The sequence below is a fragment of the Calidris pugnax genome, unplaced genomic scaffold (genome assembly GCF_001431845.1).
Source record: "Calidris pugnax isolate Ruff unplaced genomic scaffold, ASM143184v1 scaffold152, whole genome shotgun sequence".
Classification (NCBI taxonomy): domain Eukaryota; kingdom Metazoa; phylum Chordata; class Aves; order Charadriiformes; family Scolopacidae; genus Calidris; species Calidris pugnax.
Genome location: NW_015090881.1, coordinates 853,052 through 880,500, shown reverse-complemented (window position 1 = coordinate 880,500; position 27,449 = coordinate 853,052). Strand labels below are relative to the sequence as shown.

The 27,449-nt window shown below is 49.3% G+C and overlaps 1 protein-coding gene across 4 annotated transcripts in view; it reads right to left on the bottom strand.

Annotated features, from left to right (window-relative positions):
• EPHB2 (EPH receptor B2) overlaps positions 1 to 27,449 on the bottom strand; it is a 102,134-nt gene that overhangs the window by 9,531 nt on the left and 65,154 nt on the right. The window contains exons 5-13 of one of the 4 annotated variants that reach the window (XM_014946938.1): positions 20,780 to 20,904; positions 13,263 to 13,425; positions 12,513 to 12,621; positions 12,208 to 12,323; positions 9,645 to 9,767; positions 8,982 to 9,229; positions 8,332 to 8,547; positions 4,229 to 4,378; positions 111 to 304 (exon numbers count right to left, since the gene is read on the bottom strand). In XM_014946938.1, the coding sequence (XP_014802424.1) occupies positions 111 to 304; positions 4,229 to 4,378; positions 8,332 to 8,547; positions 8,982 to 9,229; positions 9,645 to 9,767; positions 12,208 to 12,323; positions 12,513 to 12,621; positions 13,263 to 13,425; positions 20,780 to 20,904 (1,444 nt within the window). The remainder of the gene's footprint in view (positions 1 to 110; positions 305 to 4,228; positions 4,379 to 8,331; positions 8,548 to 8,981; positions 9,230 to 9,644; positions 9,768 to 12,207; positions 12,324 to 12,512; positions 12,622 to 13,262; positions 13,426 to 20,779; positions 20,905 to 27,449) is intronic. The other 3 variants (XM_014946936.1, XM_014946937.1, XM_014946935.1) reach the window with 3 other exon arrangements.

The window sequence follows — 27,449 nt, the reverse complement described above, 5'->3', positions numbered from 1 at the left end:
AGCCTAGGGAGATGAAAGGATGGTGCCCACCAGGACACAAAGGACAAATAGACACAAAGGACTGTCTGCAAATAGAAGCCAAAGGACAAAAGGAAGACAGAAATACATACCCAGAGGAAAGAGGTGCCATGGCTTTCAGGCTGTTAGGATTTCGGATCATTTTATCCAAGGTGTTTACAATTTGCCCAAATTTGGGTCTATGGTTTCGATCCTTCTGCCAACAGTCAAGCATTAGCTGGTGCAAGGCATTTGGACAATCCATAGGGGGTGGCAACCGATAGTCCTGCTCAATAGCATTTATCACCTGCAAGAGGGGAAAAAGAGATCAATACAGTGGCAATAAAACCTATTTAATTTATAATGTTCATTTTCTTGGATCCTGAAGGTGACTGGGTCAACCATACTGCAGTGGGGCTTCTCCACCTACACTTACTGCTGCCTTTCACCTCGGCCACTTTGCAGTGGCGACTCCGGGCACTTCTCCCTAACTCCCAGCCTTCTGCATGTCACATTGTCCTGTAAGGGGATGCCAGCCTCGCTCAGCCCACACGCAGCCTTGCTGACTATTTTTGATGAGCCACGCATATCTCCTAATCTGGCAAAAGAGAGCATCCCCACTGCCTTGACAAGGATGCATGAGCCCACAGCTCCAGACATAGGAAATGTGAGTCAGAGAGAAGGGTTCACGTTTTCAGATAGGCGCATAGTACAATGCAACAGTTCACTACGAGGAGAACATCCCCATTCAGTGAAAGTTCAGCTCATGAGCTACACACAGGGGAAGCTTTCCCTGTGTTTTCTTTCCTTCAGTAGTGCTTTCTACTCCTGCCAACAACCTAGCCCTTCCAGGCACCAATGTCATGCCACAGGACAGGGCTGGGTGTACAGAGCCAGCAGCAAAGAGCTGCATCTCTACACAGTCATGCACACTGAAGCACATAGTGGGGAGGACCAAGACCTTGGCCAGGCACAGGAGAACTTTGCTACAGCATGCACAAAAGGTTTGCAGCATGCCTTGCCTAAGCCAGACTGCACCTCTGAGGGCCAATGCAAGAAGACTTTGGCTGCTGCCGGTTTGGTCTCTCCTTACTGCACCACACGACCTGGGAAAATGCATGATCTTGCAATGTTCAGTGGGAACAGCACATGCACAAGGGCTGAAGGATCTTCTTCAGGGGAAACCCATCTGCCTGACACTCTGCACCTGTAGCCTTCCGCTTTCTCCTGGGTAATCAAGGAGGAGGATGCTGCACAGCTTCTTCCAGGGGCATGTGTTCCTCTGTCAGAGGCATGTGACAGGCAGGCTTCTCCTATCTTCTTGGCCTTATGCATCCTATGGTCATACACACAGCATGGGCAACAAAAGGCAAACAGAAGGAGCCATGGACACTAGAAACAGGCTTGTGCATGGCAACAAAAACCAGAAGTGAGGATAAAAAGCCGAACTGAGGATACTGCAGTAACTGAAATCAGGGGCAGCATTTTGAAATAACCATCTCTTTACAGTGATGGTAAAGAATGGGAGGGAGATAGACAGAATCTCCTTCAGGGATCCAGAGGAAGGACCTTGATGTCTCTTGTTACTCTCACCATGTGATCAAGGCTGCCATGGTTTTATCTAGCCATGACTTGGATAATTCCAAGGACAGAAATCTGTCTGGTGGGCTATCCCAGGGCTGTACCACCCTCTGGAGAAGGACTGGTCATACCCATATAGCAGCATGATGATTACACTGTTGGGCAGGAAGACTGCATAGAAGAAAATCAAGGATACTGCAGTTGGGATTGTGAGAGCAGCAGGGAAGAGTTGGCCGAGAGGTGACACTGGAGGTCCTGTGGTAGCAGGAGGCTGCTGCTCCAAGAGAGTGTGAGTGGCAGATCAGAGTGTGAAGTGGGGCAATTGGAAGGGTTTAGGAGGGACTGTATCGTCAGGCAGAGAATGGCCTAGGAGAGTGCTCCAGACACTGATGTGTGTGGCCAAGGTGCTGGGCGGGCTGACCCAAGACAGATGGGGACTGCTGCCAAAATGTGCCAGATAGGAAGAGTCCTCCCTCCCCTCTTCCCCCCTGGGTGGGCATAACTGTGCCCCACTGGGCCTGTAAAGGTCTGACCTGAGGCATTGTTGGTGTGCTTTGTGTAGCTCTGGGCTCCCATTCAGGGGTTCTTCCCAAGAGGTGCAAGCTATACCCTCTCCCAGCTCTCTGGATGGCAGATCTGTCCGACAGAGGGGAAGGGAAGCACGGGAGGGTAGCAGAGCTGGGGAGGGTCATCACGTAAGCATCGAGGGCTCATCTCTGGCATGGACCAAACAATTTCCCAACAAGCCGCCAGCCTTGCTGCCAGCAGATGCATCCAGTGAGGGGGCAGAGGCTGCTCTCTCCATCTCCGCTCTGCTCCTGGCCTCCCGGGTGCTCAAACCCCAGGGTCAGGAGGCCAACCCCCCCCGAGGATCCACCACAAGCTCATTCAAAAGGAAGACCAGCAGCAATTAAGTGGTGACAGTTTCTGGGGCACAATGTCCTGTGGCAGAAAAAGAGGATGAAGAGGCTGGGGACAGGCGCCATGCAGCAAGCAGGAGGGAGACGGGCACAGGCTCTGCCATCCCCGCCAGCTGAATTGGGGCTGCTACAACACAGGCATTGCAGCAGGAGAAACCATTGAGGGAAGAGGTCCAGGGGAGGAGGAGAAGAGATGGAGACAGCAGAGGGTTATGCATACAGAGGGATGCCGAGGCAGGGAGAAGGGCAGTGACATCTGGCTGTGGGAAATGCTTGAAACTGCAGGTGATAATGAAGCCTTAATGGGAAGGGAATAGTCCTTTCTGAGGTGGGCATGTCTCTAACTCCTTCCCCTTTGGTTCCAATAATTAATGCAAAAACTTCTGGTATGCCAGGAGCTGAGGCAAGGCCATGAGCATCCAAAGGTGCTAAGATATGATGTATCCACTCTAGGTGTTGGGGACACAAGGAGCTAGGGAGGAAATTGTCCCACTCTAGACCAACCTGACATGGCACAGATGAAGTTATATTGACTTGAAAAGGGTCTGATTTGCCATCAGGGCGAGAGGAGTTGCAGGAGTCAGGTGGGAGCTTGGCTCTCACTCTCCCCTTATTAGATGGATGTGGCAGTATGAAGGCTTCCAATGGACTGCCCAGAGGCAGCTCAAAAACAAGTTGGAAGCCAGGCAGGTGCTGTAACATGCAGATTCGAAAGACCCAGGCTTGTAGCAGAGTGGGAGGACAAGCTTTCTGCACACCAAGTGTCTACTCAGGACCTTGGTGCTAAATCCTGAGGGTTCATGAGGCAAAGACCACATGAAGAGGGGCAGCTTTTCAGCGAGCCAATGTTGGAAGAGAGCTGGGTGCTCCCCACAGCAAATGGGTCTTCTGGACTTACACATGCAGGTGTAGCACTCTGCATGGTACTCACTGCCACTGGACAGATGGGCCTTGACCACCCAGGTATCAGGTCAAGATAACCAGGAAGAATGGCATTGTTAGGGTGAAGGTGTGGACTGGCAGCCACAGGTCATCCTTGCAAGGAGGCAAGGGCTCACGGAAACTGCCTGGTTCCCAGGGAGCAAGGAGTGGACATAACAGTTCCACCTGAATTAGAGAAGAGTCATAAAGTATTTAAAATTAAACATGTTCTGAAATACCTCAAGGTTTTGGCTTCTAGCTGCATACAAGTTGCTTGGCTTCTTACACATCACAGTCCAAGCTGGCCATGGGAGATTTAATGATCATTTAGTGGAAAATGTCCCTGACCTTGACCATGGCAGGGGAATTGGACTAGATGAGGTCCCTTCCAATCCAAACCATTCTATGACTCTACAACAGACTTTCACCAAATGCCTGTGGTCTCCTGCAGATGAAGTCCTGCCTGCTGCTCCAGGAGCTCGCAGACCAGTGGCAGCATTTCCTTTTCAACCCGCCTGCTCCCTTTCCTCCTGGACATCTGTCTGTCCCCACTGAGGATGCTCACATTAACCCTGTCCTACTGCAGCAGGTGTTGTACATCCCTATCCTCTGCCACAGCAGCACAATGGGACCAGAACAAAAGCAGAAGTTATCCTCGTTACTTCTTTCAAAGGTGTTGACCTTGGACACATCTCCCATGGCAGAGAAGGTGCTGGACGTGCCGCAGGCCAGGTCTAGCTGTAACCATGCTTTGGCCTTGCAATGATCCCAATTTCAGTGTTTGGGCTCCTTGTTTCTTAACAACTCACATCTTGATTGGTCATATCCCAGTAAGGCCGCTCGCCATACGACATAACCTCCCACATGACTATTCCATAGCTCCACACATCACTGGCCGAAGTGAATTTTCGGTACTGAATTGCCTCAGGTGCTGTCCACCGTATTGGGATCTTCCCACCCTGCAGGAAAAAAAAACAGAGAGAAAGGTAACAGAAAGAGCAAGAGTAATTGAAAAAGATAAGTGTCCATAATATTTGCCTCCAATATGTTGTTAAAATCCTAGAAGGAAGGAACCACAAGACTATCCCTAACCCTAGATCAGGGTGGCTGTGGCTTGTCAAGTCAAATCTGAGAAACCTGAAAGGATGATGATTCCCCCCATTTGTCTGGGGACTTGGCCCAGGGCTGCATCACACTCTTGGAGAAGAAGCTTTTACTATTATTCACCTTGAACCTCCTAAACCACAGTTTTGTCTATTTCCCTTTATATATCATCTGCTACCACTGTAAAGAGGTTGGCTCTGTCTTCTTCGTAACTGCCCTTCAAGTACTGCAGATCCCTTGCACGTGTCCCGTCAGCCTCCTCTTCATCTTATTAAACAAGCTCAACTCCTTCCATCTGCCTATTGCCTTAGCAATCTTCAGCACGACAAAATGCCCACTGTGCTAGTAGGGTTTTTTGTAGAAAAACAAATGGCTATGAAAGTAGAAAAATCCAAACTGATCTCCTTTGAATCCTAGCTATTTGCAGAGCAGAATAAAAGGAATTAGAACACCATCCTCTTCAGCCTTCTACATCTGCAGACTCTTTGAAGTCAGTGATATATCATCCTCTCAAGCTCAAGTTCTCCCTTGACAGTCTGTTTGTTGATATATACAGGATTCAGCAGTTCTTGATCCTGCCAGTTTCTGGAGACAGAGTGAACACCTTCTTTAGAATGGCATGCTTGGTCACTGCTGGGAAATGGGATGGACTGGGTGGGCACTGGGGTCTTCCCTGATCCTGCTGGGCAACAGCAGCTCCGGAGAAATCAGGACTCACCACTCCCAGGAGTTACGCACAGAAGTGCACAAGAGTGGGACACACAGCAATGGGACGACCGGGATCACAATGGCCTGCGTAAGCCCTTGCAGCCTACCAATTTTCCACCAGGGTCTTTGGACTTGAGCCATTGACAACTCAAGGGACCTTCTGAAGGGAAAATTCTCCCCTGTGATGAAAAATGAGCAAAATTGTCCGTGAGAAGATTAAGAAATATATTTTGTCAATGAATAACTACCATGTCTTATTAAGCATCTCTTAGGACTTAATAGGACTCAGACACTATACATGCTAGAATGAAAAACAGATAATGTTCTTTAATCTTCTCACAGCCACAAACCTCAGACAAAATATTTTGTTTTCCACGAGATGGGAAGACCAAGCTTTCCATACCAAACACAATGTCCTCTCCATCAGGCATACTCTTAACAGAGATCCTGAGAAGCAGTGGATTTAAAAAAACAGCTGAAAGAGAAGCTCTAAATAGAAATTAAACACTGGGTATATTCGAAGGATCCTTGTGGGAACTCACTTCAGTGAGACCTCCCACCTCCTTGGTGATCTGACCCAGAGCTTCACCTGCCTGTTGGAGAAGGAGATTTTACTAAGGTCCAGCATGAATCTCTCAAGCCATAGCTTGTGGCTGTTGCCCATCCATGGCACAAAGTCTCTAGGATATTTATAATAAAAACAGTCATGCCTCTTGGGATGTTTGAGGATGGTGCATTTTGAAGAGGAAGATACTATTACTTCAGGTACTCTTTTACAGTGGGTGCACTTATGCTATCATTATAGATATATGTGTCCTGCTACAGCACTTACAGTTCAAGAAGAATAAATTAGAGGTGACAGAGAAAAAAGCTACAGGCACAATAAAAGGAATAGAAAACAGCAGTAAACACCAGAAGGTGCAACGTATTTAGCTTAACGAAGGGAAAATTAATTGGATATAAGGATCATGTTGTGAAAAATAAATGTTGCTAGTGTTTCTAAAAGCCATAGGATGACTGCGTAAGATGGAATGGTTGATGCTGAAGCTATGCAAGTTCAGATGAGAATAAAAGTGCACATTTTTAGGTGTTTGTTAGGTATTCAACTACTGTTACAAGTCACTAAGAGATATGCCAGATATCTCATCACTGGCAGCTTCAAAAGATCTGGGAGAAATTATTTCCTACAGATCATGGCCCATCTCTACCAACACTTATTTCCAAGAAGTCCTGTCATAGGCATTGTACGTAGGCATAGATCCTGTAGCATCACTGAAGAGCAGTGCTGTCAGCCTTTGCAAACAATGGGATTTATGAGAACTCCTGGCTGCAATCTTACTGAACAACAACAAAGTCTTCAAATTATCCTTTGGTCCTGGTGCGTGTTCTGTAGCCTGGGACAGACCATGAGTCCTCACTGGCACTTGTGTCACTGACACCATGGCATTCCTGGGAAGCTGTTACATGATCACAAAACCATTTCTGGGGATGTTTCTCCATCTAATTCAGAAAGACTCTGGAAGATCAATATGTAATGCTACAGGGCTTCACCCAGCAATCGCACTTCAAGCTGTCATTCCTGGGACTGATCCCAACATGAGATGAAAGAGGATCACGGCCTCCCAGACAGCAGGGCATTATGGTTTGAGAAAACCCATAACAATTTATTGTCATTTAGACAATTATTCTATCATCTGATGACCCCTCCCCACCCGGAAAGGGGAATCAGGGAAAACAAGGAAATATGAGGGTTGAAATATTAATAGATTTAATAGGATAAGCCCAAGTAATTAACAATAATACTAAAGAATTCATATTGATCCCTACACTAATATAAGATATACAAGAATTATACTCAGCCCATTCTATCCCAGGAAGCCGTGCACTCCCTGCAGGGACAGCCAGTGTGGGACACTGCAAGAGCTGCAGCTTCGGGAGGAAGGGAAGGGCTCAGGGTTCTGGAACCAGGGCAAGAAGTTCTCTGGACCCACCACCATCACGGGAGAGAGAAACTACACAGCCAGCTTCCAATTTATATGGAATGTGATGTTCATGGTACAAAATAATCCTGTTGGCAGCTTGGGTCAAGTGCCTGGGTCTCGCTTCTCCTCATTGCTGCACCTGGGAAGGCTCGAAAACACCAAGCCTGGCTGGCTATGAAGTAAATATTATCATGAATTCAGATACTAGAGTTTTCTAAAAGTGCAATTTTCCCAAGCATTAGAAGAGAAGTTAGTCCTGTGTCACCCAACCCAGGATGAAGGGCAACACAATTGGACAGTGATGGTAAAAAGTCCCCAGACTTGCTGTTCCGGCAACGTGCACTCCCTGCAGGGACAGCCAGTGTGGGACACTGCAAGAGCTGCAGCTTCGGGAGGAAGGGAAGGGCTCAGGGTTCTGGAACCAGGGCAAGAAGTTCTCTGGACCCACCACCATCACGGGAGAGAGAAACTACACAGCCAACTTCCAATTTATATTGAATGTGATGTTCATGGTACAAAATAATCCTGTTGGCAGCTTGGGTCAAGTGCCTGGGTCTCGCTTCTCCTCATTGCTGCACCTGGGAAGGCTCGAAAACACCAAGCCTGGCTGGCTATGAAGTAAATATTATCATGAATTCAGATACTAGAGTTTTCTAAAAGTGCAATTTTCCCAAGCATTAGAAGAGAAGTTAGTCCTGTGTCACCCAACCCAGGATGAAGGGCAACACAATTGGACAGTGATGGTAAAAAGTCCCCAGACTTGCTGTTCCGGCAACAAATCTGTTGGGCCAGCATCACCAAGGAGCCCCAGCTGGTCCATGCTGGACTGGTATAACACATCATCCCAAGTAAGGGCTTTAACAAGGACACATACATGTTTGCAGACATGTTTGGAAGAGGCTCAGCTATCCACAGTAATGACTCTAGGGCCCATCAACTGCCACTGGGCCACTGGACAGGACCTTGCAAGAGAAAATCTTTCTTGGTTCATTTCATTGATCTTTCCCATCTGCCCTTGTTGGCATCTTGAAAAAGCATTCCCCACATCAAGGGAGGATCTTTCCTCACTCTCTCACTCTTCACCACCCATCCCAGCCCCTCTGGAAGAGCAGCTTTACCAGTGCACTGGTGTAGGTGGGATCAGAGGTGTCGTCCTCCAGAAAACGGGAGAGGCCAAAGTCAGACACTTTGCAGACCAGGTTGCTGTTCACCAGGATGTTGCGGGCAGCCAGGTCCCGGTGCACGTAGTTCATATCAGCCAGGTACTTCATGCCTGCTGCGATGCCGCGCAACATGCCCACCAGCTGGATCACTGTGAACTGCCCGTCGTTTTGCTTAGGGGAAGAGAGGGAAAGAATCCAAATGAGAGGAGCAAATTCATAGTCCACCATGGTCCAGCAAACAGTCAGTAGCCTCTTTCTACACTGCATGTGAAAACACAACTATGTCACGAGTAAGCAAGTATTAGACAGAGCTGGACAGTTTTAGACAGCAGCTGGAGGTGAAGTCCCACTGTGATATCCATCTCCACAGAGGCAGAGTTTATAAATGCATTTGTGGGCACACGTAACAGATGACAGCTTTGGTGCCACCTGCACCTCTGTTCCTGGGACACAGAGCTTTGGACTGTGCAGCAGCTAACCCGGTGGCAGGGGATACTCGGTGGTGAAGGGCACTGTTATACTGACATGGGGAAGGGAACCTTCCCCTCCAGTCCCCCTCTGGCCCAACACAATGACTTGGGCTGCATGCTCCTGGAATCTCATACCCGCAAGAAGGAGTCTAGTGAGCCATTCTCCATGAACTCAGTAATGATCATGACTGGTGAACTCTTGGTCACCACCCCCTCCAGGTGGATGACATTGGGGTGATCAAACTGCCCCATGATGCTGGCTTCACTCAAGAAGTCCCGTCTCTGCTTCTCTGTGTAACCAGACTTCAGAGTCTTGATGGCCACAAAGATCTCTCTTTTGCCAGGAAGCTTGAGATGCCCGCTGCACACCTCACCAAACTCCCCTGTGAACAGAGGAAAACAGGTCAGCCTCCCAGACCTCTGTCTTTCTCCCCGAGGGACCCTGCTCCCATGAGCTCCAACCATGCCCACCCTGCCCACCCCTGAGCTGACCACCCATCATCTATCTGCTCTGTACTTCTTCCCTCACTCCACAACAAAGACCTCCTTTCAGGTAGACAGATCACTGGTGAGGAGCACTGGACACTATATATGGGAATTCCTTGTCTCCAGCACTGGATGTACTTGCTCCTACAGCATTGGACCACCTTGCTCCTGCTAGTCCAGGCTGGGGCTAAGTGTAAGACCTTCCTGATGCTAGTCTTCCCAGTACACCTAAGGCTAAACCCTCACCAAAGCCTGAAACCACAAAGGAGACTGTCCTGCTGAGGGCCAGCCAGACATTCACAGTTCACCTACCTGCCCCGATCACCTGCTCGATTTTGACACAAGAGATATCAATTTCTTTAGCAAATTCCCTGACAGCTTCATTGGGATCTTCGTAGGTGAACGGATCAATATAAATCTTCATCCCTGGAGTCACTGCATAAAGGTGAGGGAAAGAGTCAGACAGAGAGATGCAAATGGAACAACTGATGGCTGGCATCAAGGAAAAGAGAAACCAATTTGTGTGAGGGTCTTTTTGATCTCAGCAAGTTGCATAACCGAGGGCATGAAACAGACACAGCAAAGCAGTTTGAGAAAGAACATGCAGAGCATTGTTTGTACTGGACTATTAAAGCTGGATTATAATGAATATTGGTCCATAGGTCATTGCTGGGGCAGTGGAGGACTGCATCGTTAGCTAGGACTGCAATCTGTGACCACACACATCTTCTGCAGCAGGATTCAGCTTCAGCAGATCCAGAGGAAAAGCAGGAGAAGCATTTGCTCTTGGGAAGTGGTGCATAGACACATCAGTGTCACACCATGTCTATCATGCTGCAACACTGCCAGAGGATCATTTGCAGAGACTGCAGCTCTGCCCCACTGGCCTCCTCTGAACGGTGCTTCCGCCTCAGCACACCATCCCAACAGAAGCATGGGAAAGTGGAGCAGACCTGGGCTCAGCACTCAAGACAGGAGACGGTGACGGTCTGCCTTGGGATGTAAACTGAGGCACATGCTGCTCTTGGTTGTCTACATGGAGATCTATGAGGCAGCTGGTGCTTGGTACTAACGACACAGCCACCAAGCCAGACTGACTCCACCACCAGGACATCTGTGACCCTTCAAGGGACAGTGCAAGCAGGAAGGACAGTCCAGTCTGCCCTCTGGTCTCCTGACAGGTAACCTTGTGAGAGGCTGGGTTCCCTCTTGGTAGCCCCAACACAGCCAAGACAAGCTGTAGGGGACACTGAGGAAATTGCAAAAGCCAAGCTCTTCCTGCTGGGCAGACCAGAAGACACAGTGATTGCTTATGTGAAAGGCAATGGCCATGGAACCCCCGTGAGGCTGGACTGCTGATGCCACATCACATGCTATCTACACAATAAGACAGCTTTTACCTGCAGTCCTGCAGTTCTCCCCTTTCCATGCTCCCCTTTCTGCTGGCCTCTGGCTTGCTCCAAAATGGGGGGTATTTGGAGCTCACTAAATAAGGAGCCCAACACAGAACCAGATGCACAACTCCCAGATCCACCTGTAGGATGCTGATAGGATTCAGGGGAGTTGCTGCAATGCTTATGGGCTCTCTGCGCCTGGGCAATTTGCTGACCATAAGCTGTAGCCTTTCCACAGCAATCACTGCTGGGGAGCCAAGCAGGGACTGTGCCTTGGACTGGTGTCTTGAGTGACAATGTAGCTAAAAGGCACCCTAGGGCCGTCATCAGTTCATCTCCATCCGGTGGCATCCAGCCCATTCCAACAGTTGTGAAGGCACAGTTATTAATGCCACCCCAGCCTGGAGCTGTCATGGCACCAGACCCCAGGAGAAGGTGTGAATATATGTTTACACACGCAGCACAGACTGACACACAGCCGAGAGCTGCATTTACATAATCTTTGTTAAAGTGTGATTTTTGCTGAGAAGTTCTAGCGATGCAGCCAGCGCCCTGCTGCTCTGGCAGCGCCGCAGCTCAGTGCCCTGCCTTTTGGGAAATGTTTCCCAGGTAAATGCAGAAGCAAAAGTGAGTCGTGTGCTGAAACAACGCTGATGCTTTCCATTTCCTGAACAAGGACTAGGTCAGTACAGGAGCAAGGCATGAAAAGGATGGAAATCCTAAAGCTGCAAGTATAACACGAGGTAAATAACAACTGAGATGAAAACAAAGCATGATTATAGCAACAGGTCTCTAGTGACGGGGGAGAAGGGGGTTGGAGAGGGCATGTGGCCAGGGGTTAGTGAGGGGGAAGGAGGATGCACTGGGGCGAGGCAGGGTGCGCAGGGAGGTCCTGAGCAGGAATGTGAGGATGTGAGGGAGTGCCTTGCAGTAGACAAGGATGTTGGAAGAGGGAGGCTGCAAGAGAGGGCATGTTATGCATTGTGTTATACACCTACATATACAGATATGAGATATATCTCCTAGGATGCTGGGAGAACTGGGGTGGGCTCCAGAAAAGGCACCACGAGGTATGTGGGTTCCTGCAGAAGGACAATATTCTGCAGGACGTGGGAAAGTTGGGAAAAGGGTCTCACTGCTGCCCACAAGCTGGGCAACGCTCAGGAACCAGGGTAGCAAGACAAGGTGCAGTGGCAGGGGCTGCCCCGCAGAGAAGGGTAAGGCTCCAGGGGCAGGTGGAGGTGTGTGTGTTGGATGTCCCAGGGGTTGGTAGAGCATGCACAGGAGCTCACCGCATGGTTGGCACCTGATAGCACACAGGTCTGGAGAGCACGGACTCTATGAAGGATCTAGATCATGGGAAATGGTGGGGGATCTAGACAGCACAGAGGTCCTCCTGTCTACGCATGCACACGCCTGCTCAGCTAGGTGGCCTAAGCCCTCCCCGCACGCCGCAAGGAATGATGAACAGGAACACAAACCGAAGAGAGAGCGGACCCCCAGGCCTGGCGGGGGGCCGCGGTACGTACTGTGGCCACTGGTATAGTGCTGCAGCTTGTCAGTGTATTCGGAGTCAGCACGCTCAAAGCCCCGTCTTCTGGAAAGAAAGGAAGTCCTGAGCACCAGCACGGGTCCGCCAGGGCTGAGAGATGCACTGCAGGGGTATCACTTTCCCCCTTCATCTTCCCATCACATCCTCCCCTCTCCTGCCCCTGCCACACTCCGTCTCCAGTCGCCATCCCTTTGCACAGCCCCAGGCCCGGCTCGTGCACTCCGACTGACCTACCTGTTGCACACAATCCCAATGACGACTACAGCGATGAGGAACACCAGCCCTGCCGCGGAGGAGCCAATGACGAGTGGCAGCTTCTCCTGGATGCTGGTCTGGTACTCAGCTGGCAGGCAAGAAAGAGGGAACGGGTTACTGATGCACAGGATGGTTCCACCCTAACCAGTTCATCAAGGTCACACCATGGCCCTGAGCACTGCCCACGTTTGCATGGCTATGGCTAATGGGCCTCCTGGCATGGTTTAGGTCCAGGACAGCTAGTGCTGTCCCAGGCATGGCTCATGTTGGCTATGACATGGGATGTGCCCCAGTAGGAAGGCTGGATGTAGCTATCCCTCTTGGGTGGGAAAGTTTAGAGCCATGGATGCATGCTGTGCCTTGCTGCTTGGCCTCAAGGCCAGAAAACTCGCTTGGCTTGTTTCATTTAATAGCACAAATTTAGAAAACAGAGACCCAGGTCTGCATTTGTCATCAACATGAAAATCATAAATTTGGTTTCTTCTAAATCCGGACATGTGCCCATACCAGGTAAGCCTGGCAGAAATTGACCTGGATTATCTTGCATGGACCACCAAGTGTCAATGCTTCTCTCCAGGGCTTGCCAGGATGAATAAATGCATGTGACTTGTCAATGCACCCTTGAAGAGACTAACAGTAAGGGGAGCACTGCCACCACTGCATTTCCACCTTGTTCAAGTCTCTAGACCCTGGGTCACCCTTACAGGGAGGCAGCTGAAGACTACTCACCTTCAGTCATGGTTTGGAAATACATCTTGCCACTGTACCGGCCATACCCGGCCACAGTACGTGCCCGCACCTGGAAGACGTAGATGGTGCCAGCTTTGAGGTTTTGCACTGCCACAGTGTTGGTGGGGCTCTTCACTGTTGTTGAATTTAACTCACTCAGATCCTGCCAAGAAAATCCAAATCTGTGATCAGAAAAATGAGTCCAGAATCAGGTGCTGCATTTCTAGAAGAACGAAGCACAGGAGACCAGAGTAGCATGGGTGGAGAGACCACCATGGGGAGAGCATGGGCCTGAACAAGCAGGTCATTCCTCCAAACCTGCCTCTTAGTAGGGCAACACAGAATCAGGAATGGGAGTACAGATATCCCTGGGCCTCCACCACCTCTCAGGAAAGGCTCTGATGAAGGTGTTAGCTAGAAACCTCAGGTCGCTTCGCCATGAAGTCCTGAAAGGCAGTGCAAAGCAGCAATATATGCAAACAGCAAAATGTTTCTGGAAAACAAAAAAATCTTAGGAAAGCCAATCTGTGAGTATGAGCCCCCATAAAAGGAGACATAAGCACTGATTTTTGAATCAAATTTGTGTAGCTACATTGAAAGTGCTCATCCTTTCCGGTAACACCTCTGATCTGGCAGGTCAGGCTGCTTTGGCAGGATCACTGGTTGAAACACATCAGTTGACAGTTCAAAATCTGAGTTGGCAAGTTTACAAGCGAGCTCCTGAGATCTGCTAACTTCAGATCACTACAAAGGGCTCATCAAGCCCAAGAGTCCCATCCCACACAGACTCACCAAGGAGATGAGATAACCTCACGAAAAGTAGGCAGGGACTGGCAGAAGGAAGAATCATAGACTCATAGAATGGTTTGGGTTGGAAGGGACCTCAAAGATCATCTCGTTCCAACCCCCTGCCCTGGGCAGGGACACCTCCCACCAGACCAGGTTGCTCAAAGCCCCGTCCAACCTGGCCTTGAACCCCTCCAGGGATGGTTTAAAACCATTACCCCTCAGCCTATCTCTCCCCTCCCTGATCAAGAGTCCCTTCCCACCTTTCCTGGGGCCCCTTTAGGGACTGGAAGGGGCTCTAAGATCTTCCCAGAGCCTTTTCTTCTCCAGGCTGAACTCCCCCAACTCTCTCAGCCTGTCCTCACAGCAGAGGGGCTCCAGCCCTCCCAGCATCAATGTGGCCTCCTCTGGCCCCGCTCCAACAGGTCCATGTCCTTCCTGTGCTGAGTCAGACACATAGTTTGTGCAATCCCATCAAGTGGGACTGAGGGTGTGATCAACGGACTGGGCTTTTGTCTGAGCTGTGAAACTCCACTGGGTGGGCATGGAGGGATTTCTTCTTGTCCTGTGCTACCATGAGATCAGAGTGAAATTCCCAGCAAGGAGCAAAGCATCCACTCCTCACCAATTTCTTCTGCAGTGGACTCCTGAAGGACAGAGGGTATCAAAGAGGCAATCAAGCAGAAGTTCCCATATTATGATGAACGAAGGTTTACTCACACAAAGGTGCAAGTTTCACAGGCTGTTGCTTTGGCTGCCTGTGGGCAACGGTGAAGTAGAAATCAATGGAGAGTCTTGCTCCCAACTTTGCACACCTTTTGCCCAGAGGGAGCTGTGTCCTCAGCCTCCTTAGCTGCTGGATCACAGGATGAGTCAGAGGTTGTCCTACCCACCAATAAATGATGGAGTTTGCCTTTGGGGTCTGCTGATCTCCTTTCTTTTCCGCTCTGCACATTGCTAGCCATCTGGTTACTTTGCTTTCATGTTCATTCACTTCTGAGAACAGCACTGGTGCCTTCACTCAGAGGCTCTTTGGCACAGCCAGAAACTGTGGTATCAGCAATATTAGAAGCCCACAAAGAACAATACTTCGCGATGGGGCTCCATAAAGCAGACTGTGTTGAACTAATATTCTCCTCTTGTTCCTGGGATAGCCTAGTGCTTTCTCAATTAGTCATCATGCTAGAGCAGAATTGCAAGTGCACTGGCATTTGCAAGATGGATTATACTCATGTCCTGGGTTTGTGCAGACTATTTCCCTCACAGCTGCAAAGCAGCTGAAAGACAACATTCGCGGAGTTAATTCTTCTTGTATTAAGCTTATGATTGAGCGGTGCTCTTGTGTGGACGGCTGGTAAGAGAGTAGTCTGGCAGGAATGTGCTTCTCCAAGTGTGCAGTCAAATCCAGAGGCTTGGAAATGCCGACAGCAGATCATTCTGCAGGGTAATGCAGAGCAGCTCTGTAAGTGCCTGGGAGACCTCCACTATTACCAATGTTCAGGAACAGTTTTCTCTCCTAAAAACTGTAACATCAGTTTTATCTATCTGGATCTGGTGCTGAAGGTGCCTGGGTATCACTGGGGTGTTTGCAAATTAGACTAATAACAATGAAAAGCTCTAGTATGGATACACAGACAAGAAAGATCAAGAAAAGATGAGCACACAGAAAACTGATTGCCTTGTTTGTCTGATCGGGCCTCAGCACTGCCTTGGACCTTTCCCAGGCAGGCTAGGAGAGAAATAGGTCAGGAAATGTTTACAGTTCTAGTGCTCAAGGGCTTGGATGAATCCTTCCAGGCCCTTGGATGGCACTAACAACACAGTTGTTTTAACATAATTTGTCTGACTGTTAGAGGGAACCTCATCGCTGCTCCTGGAGGACTTTAAATGGAATGAGATGGGCATGCTTATGAGTCAGGTTGTGGCCTGGGAAATGGATGTCCGTCTATCTCAGAAAGGTGTGCTCATGCGGGAACTATTCTTTAATCCCAGACCAAAAGGAAAGAGCATTTACACCTCTTCACCCTCTCTTATCAGACCTATTCTTTCCCTGTGGCATATTCCTTAGCCATCACCTCTCCAGAAATTCACATCAAACACTTCTCCCCTTTCGCCCCTCTGGGCTTCTCCAGCAGATTCAGGGCATCCCAGGTAGTTTATAGTCCAAATGCGTTTGCTGTTTCTCCCAGCTTGGTTTTTGCAGAGGTTTGGTGATTGGTTGTTTTTTTTTCCCTCCCTGCTGATTTTGGTTTGAGTTTGGAAATTCTAATTCAAAATAACACACGTCTTCTAACCTCATAGGTTTGATTTTGAGTCCTCATCTGGTTCCTCTTCCCCTGAGCCAAATTTGAGCTGAAACTGAAGTCTGATCACCAAAGAGTTTCTTGAAACATGGATAGTCTGTGATACGCTCGAAGGATTTGCAAAAAATTGTTTCTAAAAAATCATGTTTTATCAGCCAACAAAAAAAACAAAACCCAAAGAAAAATGTCAACCGAGTTAATTTGGCAGACAGCTCCTCTGTGTGTCTGCACAGCCGCATGCTGCTGTGATTCCTGAAGCAGAGTCACACAGACAAAGCTAGTCCAAGGCTGTGGGCCAAATCATCACACACATCTGAATTCCAGCCCCCATGTGATCGAGTGCATTAGGAGGGATGCTCAGATGTGGCAACAGGATCCTGCTGAGCATGAATCCACGGGGTCCACAGCTCCTGGACTCTCATGAGGATCACCACTTGTGTGGAGATCTCAAGAGCTTGTGCCCTTGCAGCAAGGTATCTGATCAAGTGCATTATTGTAAGAGTGTCTGGATCCTTCATAAGAAAACTGAGCCCTCGACAGAAGCAGCATGGACCCTGGGCAGGGACTGGGACTGCAGGAAACCTAGCGCAGGTCTCCCTGGCAAGGTTTTCTCTTAATCTTTCTGATCTCACAATTTTCCCCAGACAGAGCCCCTTCCAAGGGTTTGAGCGGCATGGGGAGAAGGGACATCCCAGTTCTTGCTCCATCCTGAGGACAAGTGGGACACACCAGACAGCAGCTTTGGCCTCAGGCTCAGGGATGCTGGTGTCCAGCACTGCAGGCTGGAGACTGGGAAAGTCCTCTAAGCCAGCCCGGGAGCAGTATTTCCAGATGTTCTTGGTATGAGCCCTGGTGCGACCCAGTTCTGAGGATGCTGGGCTCCTTGCCAGAAGCTTCTGGGCACCACAAAGGCTACAGCCAGCTCTATTCCCATCTCCACCTCCATCATCAGCTGCCACAGGTTGCCTCTCCCCCACCCTTCAGGCCCCTGGCCAACCCATGCCCTTTCACCAGCACTGGTTGGAGACATCAAAGGGCTCCTGGGCCTCCTAAAACATTTGCACTGGTGACCGAGCGTGGCAGGAGGAATGGGCTGAAGGTCTTCAAACAATTACAAAATGGGCAACTTATGGCATACCCTAAGCCAAATCACCTTGCATAAGAAGGAGAGCTGATTATTCTTTGCAGTGCTTCACACTGCAGTGGGTCTCCAGTTCCCACACTCAGGGATGAATTTGGCAACTTTGGACAAAAAACTACCATGCCCTTTCCAAATCAAGGCAACACTCACTTTTTTTAATAAAACAAACATTGCCAGGTGCCTCTTGGAGGTAAAAAAACATACACTAAAGAGAGGACTATAGAGAGCAGACACATCATTTGGTGCGTAACAATGTGCATTGATCTGCTCTAACTACATGTGAAAGAAAATCATAACTCTGTCTCTGTACAGGCATTTTAATAGCATCTAATAATAGAAATGTTATAAATAATCCATGAAATGGAAACAAAAATATACCTTTGTTTCAGGTATTGTGAACAGCTCTTTTCTGTTAACACTAAAACACTTATTGCATTTTTTTTTTTAATTTATGTCTTCATATAGAAGAGAATCAATTCAAAATGAAGGCCCAAAACACTTTTTATACAAGATGCGTATGCTGCTACTCTTACATTTGAACTGTTTTCATGCTAATAAAATATAATTTTCTACTGGGGAAAAAAAATCCACTAGAAACAACTCTGGCTCCAGAGATACTTTCTAAGCATTCACATCCATATGGGAGAGTTTGCAATGAAATGTTTTGGAAGAACACCACCTCTGTACAGACAGCAGTCGAGTGAGCACACACCTGGGATGTGTCACACACCCCATCCAAATTGTAGCATTGATGGGAAGCAGGGGAAGAGCCCAGCATATCCAAAGCTGCACATTTTGGGATTGTTCTCAAGGATCAAGTAAATGGCTTTCAATTGCAAAACTCAGCGCTGCAGTGGCCAGAATAACACGAGACTCAGTTCTGCCAAGTAGGCAGAGAAGGATATAGTGAGCAGAGGGCTCTTGACTGACCAGCTGAAGCATATGAAGACCTTGGCTTGACTACTGATGGATCAGACCTTGAGTGTGCAACTGGGACTTCAGAGTAAAGGCTAACAAACAGAGAGGAGTTTGGGGAGAGACAAATCCACTGCCAGGCCCTGCCTTTAGCTCTTAGTTATTCAACTTCTTTTTTAACCTTTTTCCAAATCCTCTGAGGTTTGCTTGATGTGGGCCTAAGGTTTGACCCAGTGACTCCTTTCTGAGAATGACTTAAACCTTTGTTGGGGACAAGATAAAGACACACCTTTCTTCTTCAAACAAAGCGCCAACAAAAAATATATCAAGAGGTTCAAATGATTCTGCCTCTCTGCTCTGGTGAGACCCCATCTGGATCAGTACGTCCAGCTCTGGAGTCCCCGTCATGGGAAAGACCTGTTGAAACGTGTCCAGAGGAGGTCACAAAAATGATCGGAGGGCTGGAGTACCTCTCCTATGAGGAAAGGCTGAGAGAGTTGGGGTTGTTCAGCCTGGAGAAGGGAAGGCACCAGGGACCCCTTATTATGGCCTTTCAATAATTAAAGGGGGCTTATAAGACTTTTTAGCAGGGCCTGTAGTGATAGGACAAGGGGTAAGGCTTTAAACTAAAAGAGGGTAGATTCAGAACAAATATAAGCTCCTGGCCTTGAAAAGTCCCTTCCAAACCAAACCATTCCATGATCCCTTTCTGAGAATGACATACATATTGGTTGAGGAGGAGATAAAGACTTGCCTTTCTTCTTAAACAAAAGGGCCTTCAAATAAACATACACTGAGACTTTAAAATACTAGGGCAGAGAGCACCTCAGCACCAGCATGGGGGGCTGCTTGTGTTGTCCTCTCTTGCCAGGGCTAGGGCTCCACCTGAGAGCCTGCTGCTGTGAAAAGCATCACCTGAGTGTGTCCTGGGCCACTCATCCCCATCATCAGGGACACGCTGTGCCCTAAGCTCTGATGATGGGACAAGCAGATGCTGACCTTGTGGCTGTCTGCTAAGACCTGCCACAAACAGCAGCCTCCTCTTCAGACAAAAATTCCCTTTATTTATAGCCTCCTCCAGAAAATAGAGGGGACAGGGAAGAAAGAAAGAGGGGGAGAGATTAAGAGAAAATAAGAGGAGGAGAATGAACTCCCTCAGATCTTGTCTCTACTCCAAGGGTCCCGGGGGAAAGGAACCCACTCGCTTTCAAGATCTGTCTTGTTACCTACTCATCCATCTTGCCATATATTCTGGGATCATTTCCAAGGGTCAAATAAATGGCTGTGATTTATGCAATATAGGTCAGGACCTATTTAACAGCTTACAAAGAAGCCCCCCCCCCCCCCCCCCCTTCTCCCTCTGGCTCTTGGAGATGAGAAAATAGGTCACAGGCAAGCAGTGGGGGGGGATTAATAATTTCTTCTGGCAGCTGCTGGGAAAAATATTTTCAGTTCCATTTAATCATAAAGCTTTTTAATTAGTTAGTTTGCAATTTTTAATGTATAGTTTATAAGCTCTTGTGTAAGGGGGCAGATTCCTGGAAGGTGAAATCTCCTGCTCTCCATCTCCCCCAGGTAACACAGATGAAGTCCACCAGCCAGGCAGAGCTTGGCAGATCCCGGAACCAACATCAACATGGTGTTCAGGTCTCTCAGCAGCTACACAACTCCAGCCCCATGGGATGGACACCCTGGCACAGTCCTGGCTTCCAGAACCTCTGCTTGTCTGGGCAGGGGGGAGGTGAAAGGGGCATGTTCCTCAGGGATGAAAGAGGCAGAACTGAGGGACCCCTTCACATCAACCTCCCCACACTCCACAGTGCAGTATAGACCCTCCATGGTAGTACGGGACAGATTCTCCCTGGTACAACACTAGATAAATGTATTCAGGTTGCTGCCCACAGACATCAAACTCACCTTTGGTGTAAAAGCACTGATGGACAGCATTACACAAAATCTCAAAGGCTAGGCACTCAGCTAGTGTGGTCCAGCCTGGGACACTCTGTGACATCTCCACCATCCCCATTGCCCACCAATGCCCTCACAGGGGAAGGGGAAAAATTAGACCCTGGACCCTGGCTACCCAGATCTCCCTGCTATGGGTCCACTTGTCACAAGTACTGGAGAGGTGAAGGTCCTCCTGAAAGACCAGTAGATTTTACACAGCTGCAGTGTCTACACAGGGTCATTGGAACCACCACTGGGCTCCAGCAGGCTGACAGCCACTGCCACTCACATGGCAAACTGCAGCAAGAGAAATAAGCTGTTTGATCAACCAACTGCTGTAGCCGGTGTTATTCCCTTACGCGAAGCTTCATGCCACCTCCTCGCCCAAAAGCCTGCAGCTGAACCCTGCCAAGGTCCTGCAGTACCTTCTCATAATATTGCAGCTCGTAATCCAGGATGACTCCGTTGGGTTGGTCAGGCTGAGACCACGAGAGGGTAATGCTGTCCACGGTGCGGCTGACCTGGTGCATGATGGACACAGCTGAAGGAGCTGGAAGAGAGAGCAAGAGAGAGGCCTCAGTCAGACACCTGCACGGGCACCACCTGCATCCCCTGGTGGGAGGCAGGCGGGTGTGTTATTGCTGTTTGGAGCTGCTGAATTCACTTCCAGCAGTGGCAGGGCTCTCACGGGTCAGGAGATCCTGACTTTTGCTGTCTGTAGAGAGCAGTTAGGGGATAACAAAATGCTTCCACCGCTCACTAAGAGTTTGTAATTAGAAGCCATGTAGGGCAGCATCTCAGGTGGGAAAACAGATCATTCCCAGGCAAAATGAGCCCAGGGCTGGAGCAAACACAGCCTTGTTCCCCTGGAAAAAGCCCTGCCAGCCCAGCAACACGCAATCCTCCCTGCTTGCCACGGGGAAACAGGGGGTTTTGTACTTCGACATTTGCATAGAGAAGCTTTGTACAGCACGGGCAGACGCAGGAAGCAAGCGGCTCCTCTCTGCCTCAGTGTGCTGGGTCTGCAAGTTGCAAATGCCAATCAAGGGAGGTGCATTCAGCAGCCTGAGCATGCAACGCAAACCTGACCTGACATGCTGACAATGGTGAGTCGCCCGCCTCGTCGGAGTGCCCTGGAAATAGCACACCCACAGACGCCACTTGTCCCACTGAGCACAATAGGACCTTCCAGCAGCTCCTCAGACAAGCCAGCCGGCTGCCCACCCCTCCTGCTTCCCGGCCTTGTCTACGTGGCTTGACACATGGCCAGGTAGGAGCAGTGCAGTCCCGGCTGGTGCCACACCGTGGGAAAACTGTCCTCCGGGGACCTGTGCTAACAAGTCCATGGGGCAGGGACCACGGCACAGAGCTGCCACTTCCCTGGGAAACTCTGATCACCTCCGATCCTGCTCTGCAGACAGGGCCAGGTGCTTTCCACCCGCTTGGCTGGGGTACAGACAGCACTGCAGGTCTCAGCCGACAGCCCCCTGCCCTGGCTGGAGGGGCCGATGCACACCCAGCCCCTGCTGCCTCCTCCTCACTGTGACCCCCAGCATGTGTCACTGCCCACCCTGCGCCCAGCACTGCCCACGCAGCCTCCATGAACCTCAGTCCAGAGGCCATCCCAGCCCTCACCCAGTCCCAGCCCAGCCTTAGGAGCACTACCTCCAGCCCAGCATTAGCCCTGGCACGCCTGGCAGCACAGACTCACTGCTTCAGCAGCTTCAGGGCAGAGGAGAAGCCTCAGGGGTGGGAGAGGACTGGGAAGTGGTAGCAAGAAAACTTCTCCATTGCTTGCATGCCAGGCCTGGCTGCAGAGAGGCTTGCACTCAGAAGAGCTTTTACCGGGTCTAACCTTTTCAATATTTCATGGAAGAACAACTCATTTGACAGCTCTGAGAAACAGCTTGGAGGAGCAGCACACAAAGCAAAGCACCCCTCACCCATCTCCCGACTGGTTTCCCTTGGCATCACGAGCAGCAACAGAAACCGTTCTGGCTGAGGATTCAGACACGGCAGGGGTTGGACTGTGCTACTTGGACCAGCGTGGCTGAAGCATGTTCCTGCTCATCACTGTAATGAATTACACCTCAGCAACTCCTCTCAAAATACACCAATAAAAGCCATTTTTCTGATCCACCATCTGCCCCTTCACTATTGGGTCTCTGGATTCAGAGCACTGTAGCTCCCAGGATGTCCAGCACCTGTGTGACAAGAGGAGTAGGGATCAGGTATGGGTAAAGGAAAAATCTGCTGCCACACTGCTTTTCCCTTCACCTCCCCGGGTTTCCTCACCCCTGAAGGAAGGTGCAATGCAGATTAGCCTCAGCAAAGCATTAGCAATCTCTGGTTTTGTCCATCACTTACTAAAACTGAATGAAGGCAGTGAAATTCCATCATTGGAAGTGTTCAAGGTGAGGCTGAACAGGGCTTTGAGCAACGTGACCTAGTGAAAACATGACCCTGTCCACCACAGGTGGGTGGACTAGATGATCATTAAAGGTCACTTCTGACCCAAATCATTCTATGATTCTAACAGATACTGAGACCAAAGCCTCACCTCCTCCTCACCCCCTCAAACGCCAATCCCTCCTTCCATTTCTGGTTAAGCCAAACCTCATTACCACCAGTCTGAAACTCAGTCAACTCAGACCTTCCCTTGCTCCTTGGCTTACAGCACTGCTTCCCTCCCACCTTAATGTCCCAGTCCCACCATTTCAGGGCCTGTATTTACAAACTCCTGGGAGTAGTTGCTCATGCTGGTGTTAAGATAAAACACAAGTGACATTTCTGGAGCCTGTCAGCTCTTGCCAGAGCTTGCTGCTTCTTCATCAACACAGATTTCTTAGGCTATCTGCAATCTCCAAGACAAACATTTCTCTCTCTGTGAAGAAAGGCCTTGGAAGGAAGATGTGACCAAGCTACAGATGACCCTGCCACAGGGATTGGGTCTGGACTGAGATGAGTATGCAGCCCGTGGTCTCTCTGACACATCTGAGCTGCATACACTCTGGGAACTGACCCCACACTCACACAGACTATTCCAGGACAGGCACTGCATACACCCAGACCAATCCCACCAAAAAGCTGGGACGTGGCAATGTCCCATAATTTAAACACAAGTTCAATGGCTGACCTTGCAGCTGGAGAAGCTCCTCAGCTACAAGTAGGAGTGAGGTCCCTGAGATGCTCTCCTCCCACTTCCCTGCATGTGTGAATCATTTGTGACCAGCCATGGCCCAGGCAGCTCTTTACCTGGGGAACCTGCCCTCATCTGGCTCAGAAAAAAAGAACCAAATGGATGAGGTGGGGCTCATCTAATGAGACTTAAGGAGGCAAATACACTGCATGTCGGGGAGGAGGCAGGCAAGATGAATCACTATAGCAACTTCAGCGCTTTTCCTACACCTGGGGCAGAGTGTCTCTGGATATGCAGGAACCTCCACTATTGCATCTACTCAGCAACTGCTCTTGTTATCACAGACATCAAGGAAATGCACAATAATAAAACCAAAGAAAGCTTTAGGTTAGAAGTGACCTCTGAAGGTTTCTAGTCCAACTGGCTTGCAGAGTAATTCCAAAGTCAGATCGCTTTGCTGAGGACTACATCCAGTTGAGATCTGAATACGTTCAGGGATGGGGATCCTCCAGGCTCTCAGAGCACCAGTCCCCAGCTGCCTCGCTCCTGTGGGGAAGAAGCTTTTCCTCACATCCCATTGGAACTTCTCTCATTGCACCTTGTGGCCATTACTACTGTCCTGTCACTGTGCACCTCTGGGAAGCGTTTGGCTGTGTCGTCTCTTTAAACTCCCTTTTGAAGTGGGAGATTGTAACTAGATGCCCCTCAGCTTCCTCCTCTCCAGGTTGGCCAAATCCAGCTCTCTCAGCTATCCTCATGTCTTGCACTCCAGTCCCTGGCCCATCCTAACGATTTTAAACTCCCTTTTGAAGTGGGAGATTGTAACTAGATGCCCCTCAGCTTCCTCCTCTCCAGGTTGGCCAAATCCAGCTCTCTCAGCTATCCTCATGTCTTGCACTCCAGCCCCTGGCCCATCCTAACGATCCTCCTGCCAGACCTGCTCCAGTTTGTTGATGTTTCTGGAGTTCTGGGAAGCCCCAAAGCAGACACAGTTCCCCAGATGTGTTCTCATGAGTGCTGAGCAGATGGGAACAACCACTCCCCTCAGTTTTTTGCCTGTGCTCTTGCTAATGGAGCCCAGCACGCTGCAATGCTACAAAACCTGGTCCTCATCACACACCTTCACCACAGGTGAGGGCAACAGCTTGTGCAGAGAGAGGCTCCCAACTCTGTAAGGGATGGGCTGGGTCTGGATGTCTGAGTTTGAAAGCAGTTTAGTGGAATCAGCCAGACCTCAAAGTGACTTTCTGAAATCTAGTCAGAAGGAACAGCTTCTAGTCAGATAGCGACACAAACACTCAGGCAGCTGGTATCTGAAAGCTCTTGTACCCTGTTTCTGATTCTTCACCACTTCCAAGGCTGGAAGGTCCCGCATGCAGTTCTCTGCTCTGCTTCTAAGTCCACATGGGAGACCTTGTGCCTCTACATTTTCCCCTTGCACTGTAATTTTCTACCTGGAAAATGAGGCCAGCCATCCTGTCTCTTTTTCACTCCCTGCCTGTCTTATCTAATTTTACTGAGCACTTCCAGAGGCAGAGACTGTGCTTAGGAGCTTGGTCCCCCAGCAGTATCTAATGCATGTAATATAATAGCTAAAAAGGAAGTAGGTGAAAACAGTTGAAGTGAACACAAAGAGCATCCAGTCTGGGATAGTGCCACTCGGCAATACTCTCATCGCAAGGTGTGCTCCAGCTCTGATAGAAGCATCAAGCGCTTTGTGACCAGCTTGAACTACAACATAGTCAATGTCACCATGCCACGGGACATGGTGAAGTGACAAACACAACAGAAAAGACTGTGAGAGACACGCACTTTCTGACACGTGATGAACTCAACTGAGAAAAGATGGTAAAAGTCTCAAAATACCTAAGGTGACTTTCATGAGCTGTTGCTTCTGAACAATCTATGCATAGGTTCCCTCCGTTGGGTTTCTAAGTATTTCAAAGCAAAGATTTAACAAACTGCAAAAAGGACCAAAATAAATAATAATAATAATAATAATAATAATAATAATAATAATAATATCTTTGTTATTTCAGACTGCTTTGTGCCAAGCCCTTTCCAGAATCAGCCAGAGCACACCTGGGCTGCTGATGCCAAAGCTTCACTGGCAGTATTTAACCCAGCCCTGTGGGATCAGTCATCTTGTTCCATGAACCATGACTCTTCTTTGTTCCCTTATGACAAAAGAAACAGACCTTTAGGAACAATTTCCAGGTTGGAAAAATGGTCTTTTTTTTCACTTCCAGGTTGAAAGGTCACTAAGTTGGTGACAATTGCCCAATGGCACAAATTGCCCTGTGCCAAAGACAGTCCCTCACCTCCTGGCTCACCTGGCTGTCCCTTACTCATGGAAGATGCTGGAATTACTGTGCACAAGGAAAATGCATACTGAATAAGGGACCTGCCCTGTGACACATATAGCTCAGATTTGGAGCACCCGAGTTCTAAGAGCCACTATCACTTTGAGATGTCACCCCTATGAATGTATAAGCAAATGCAGAATTATCTGGATGGTGTCTCCAGGTGCACGCGTGCAGCAGCAATGCAAAAAATAAACAGAGCTTAATTTCCACAGGGGACAAAAACTTACTTTTTATGACTGGAACCCTTAAGCCCCATGTTACTTGGAGGCAAAAATGAATCCTTTGAGTCCTTGAAGGCACTTTTCTACATCCTCTTTATCTGGGATGGCCTCAGATTCTTTGGATTCCTCTTAGAGGAGCCCTCTGGCTTCTCCAAATTGCTGGAGAAATAAACCAAGCCAAAACCACCACTGGAGTGTAAAACAAGCTTAATGAAAATCCACTGATGTAAAAAGGCAGATGACTTGTCCCCTGCTGCAACAAAATCTGCAGTGCATGGGGAGAGGAGGCAGCTGACATCTCTCATGTGATGACCCCTCTGGGGTAGAAGCACCAAGGGGGTGTGAGGGATGCTTCTAAGGTCATCACCCCATGTGTCCACATGGCCACAGAACACTGATCACAGCCAGACCCTTGTCTAGGCTGGCATTTGTGCCTTCATCAGTTTACCTTAATCCACCAAGAGCTTAGTAGACTTCCCTGGCCTAGGGGCAGCTCTGCAGGGTAAATCTCTGTGGGTGGGGACAGCTCATCTCATCCAGCTTTTCTATGGCTCAGCTACTGGAGACACATGGGAAGGATGGGGCTTAAGACGTACCCCATCCTCAGGTTTTGCCAGCAGAGCCACATACCCATAACCTCCCCGAAGGACACAGGTGTAACCACTGGGTTTTGCCAAGGCTATAATGCCAAAGCTAAAACAGCAGTGTCCTCACAAACCATGCTGGCTTAATACCAAAAGGTGAGCACGTCCAGGCAAGAAGGTCTCAAATTTTAGCAGGGCCTGTAGTGATAGGACAAGGGGTAAGTCAGAGTTGGAAGGGACCTCTAGAGATCATCCAGTCCAACCCTCTGCCAAAGCAGGGCTGCCCAGAGCACATCACTCAGGAGCATCCAGGCGGGGCTTGAAGATCTCCAGAGAAGGGGACTCCACACTCTCCCTGGGCAGCCTCTGCCAGGGCTCTGCCACCCTCACCCAAAAGAAGTTCTTCCTCATGTTTGAGTGGAACTTCCCATGGTCCAGCTTGAGCCCGTTGCCCCTTGTCCTGTCCCTGGGAACCACTGGAAAGAGTCTGGCTCCATTCTCCTTCAACCCACCCTTTAGACACTTGTCAGCATTAAGGTCTCCCCTCAGCCTTCTCTTCTCCAGGCTCAAGAGCCCCAGCTCTCTCAGCCTTTCCTTGTAAGGGAGTTGCTCCAATCCCTCCAGCATCTCTGTTGCCCTACGCTGGACTCTCTCCAGCAGTTCCCTGTCTCTCTGGAACTGGGGAGCCCAGAACTGGACGCAGGATTCCAGTTGTGGCCTCCCCAGTGCAGAGCAGAGGGGGAGAAGGACCTCCCTCCACCCACTGGCCACACTCTTCCCTACGC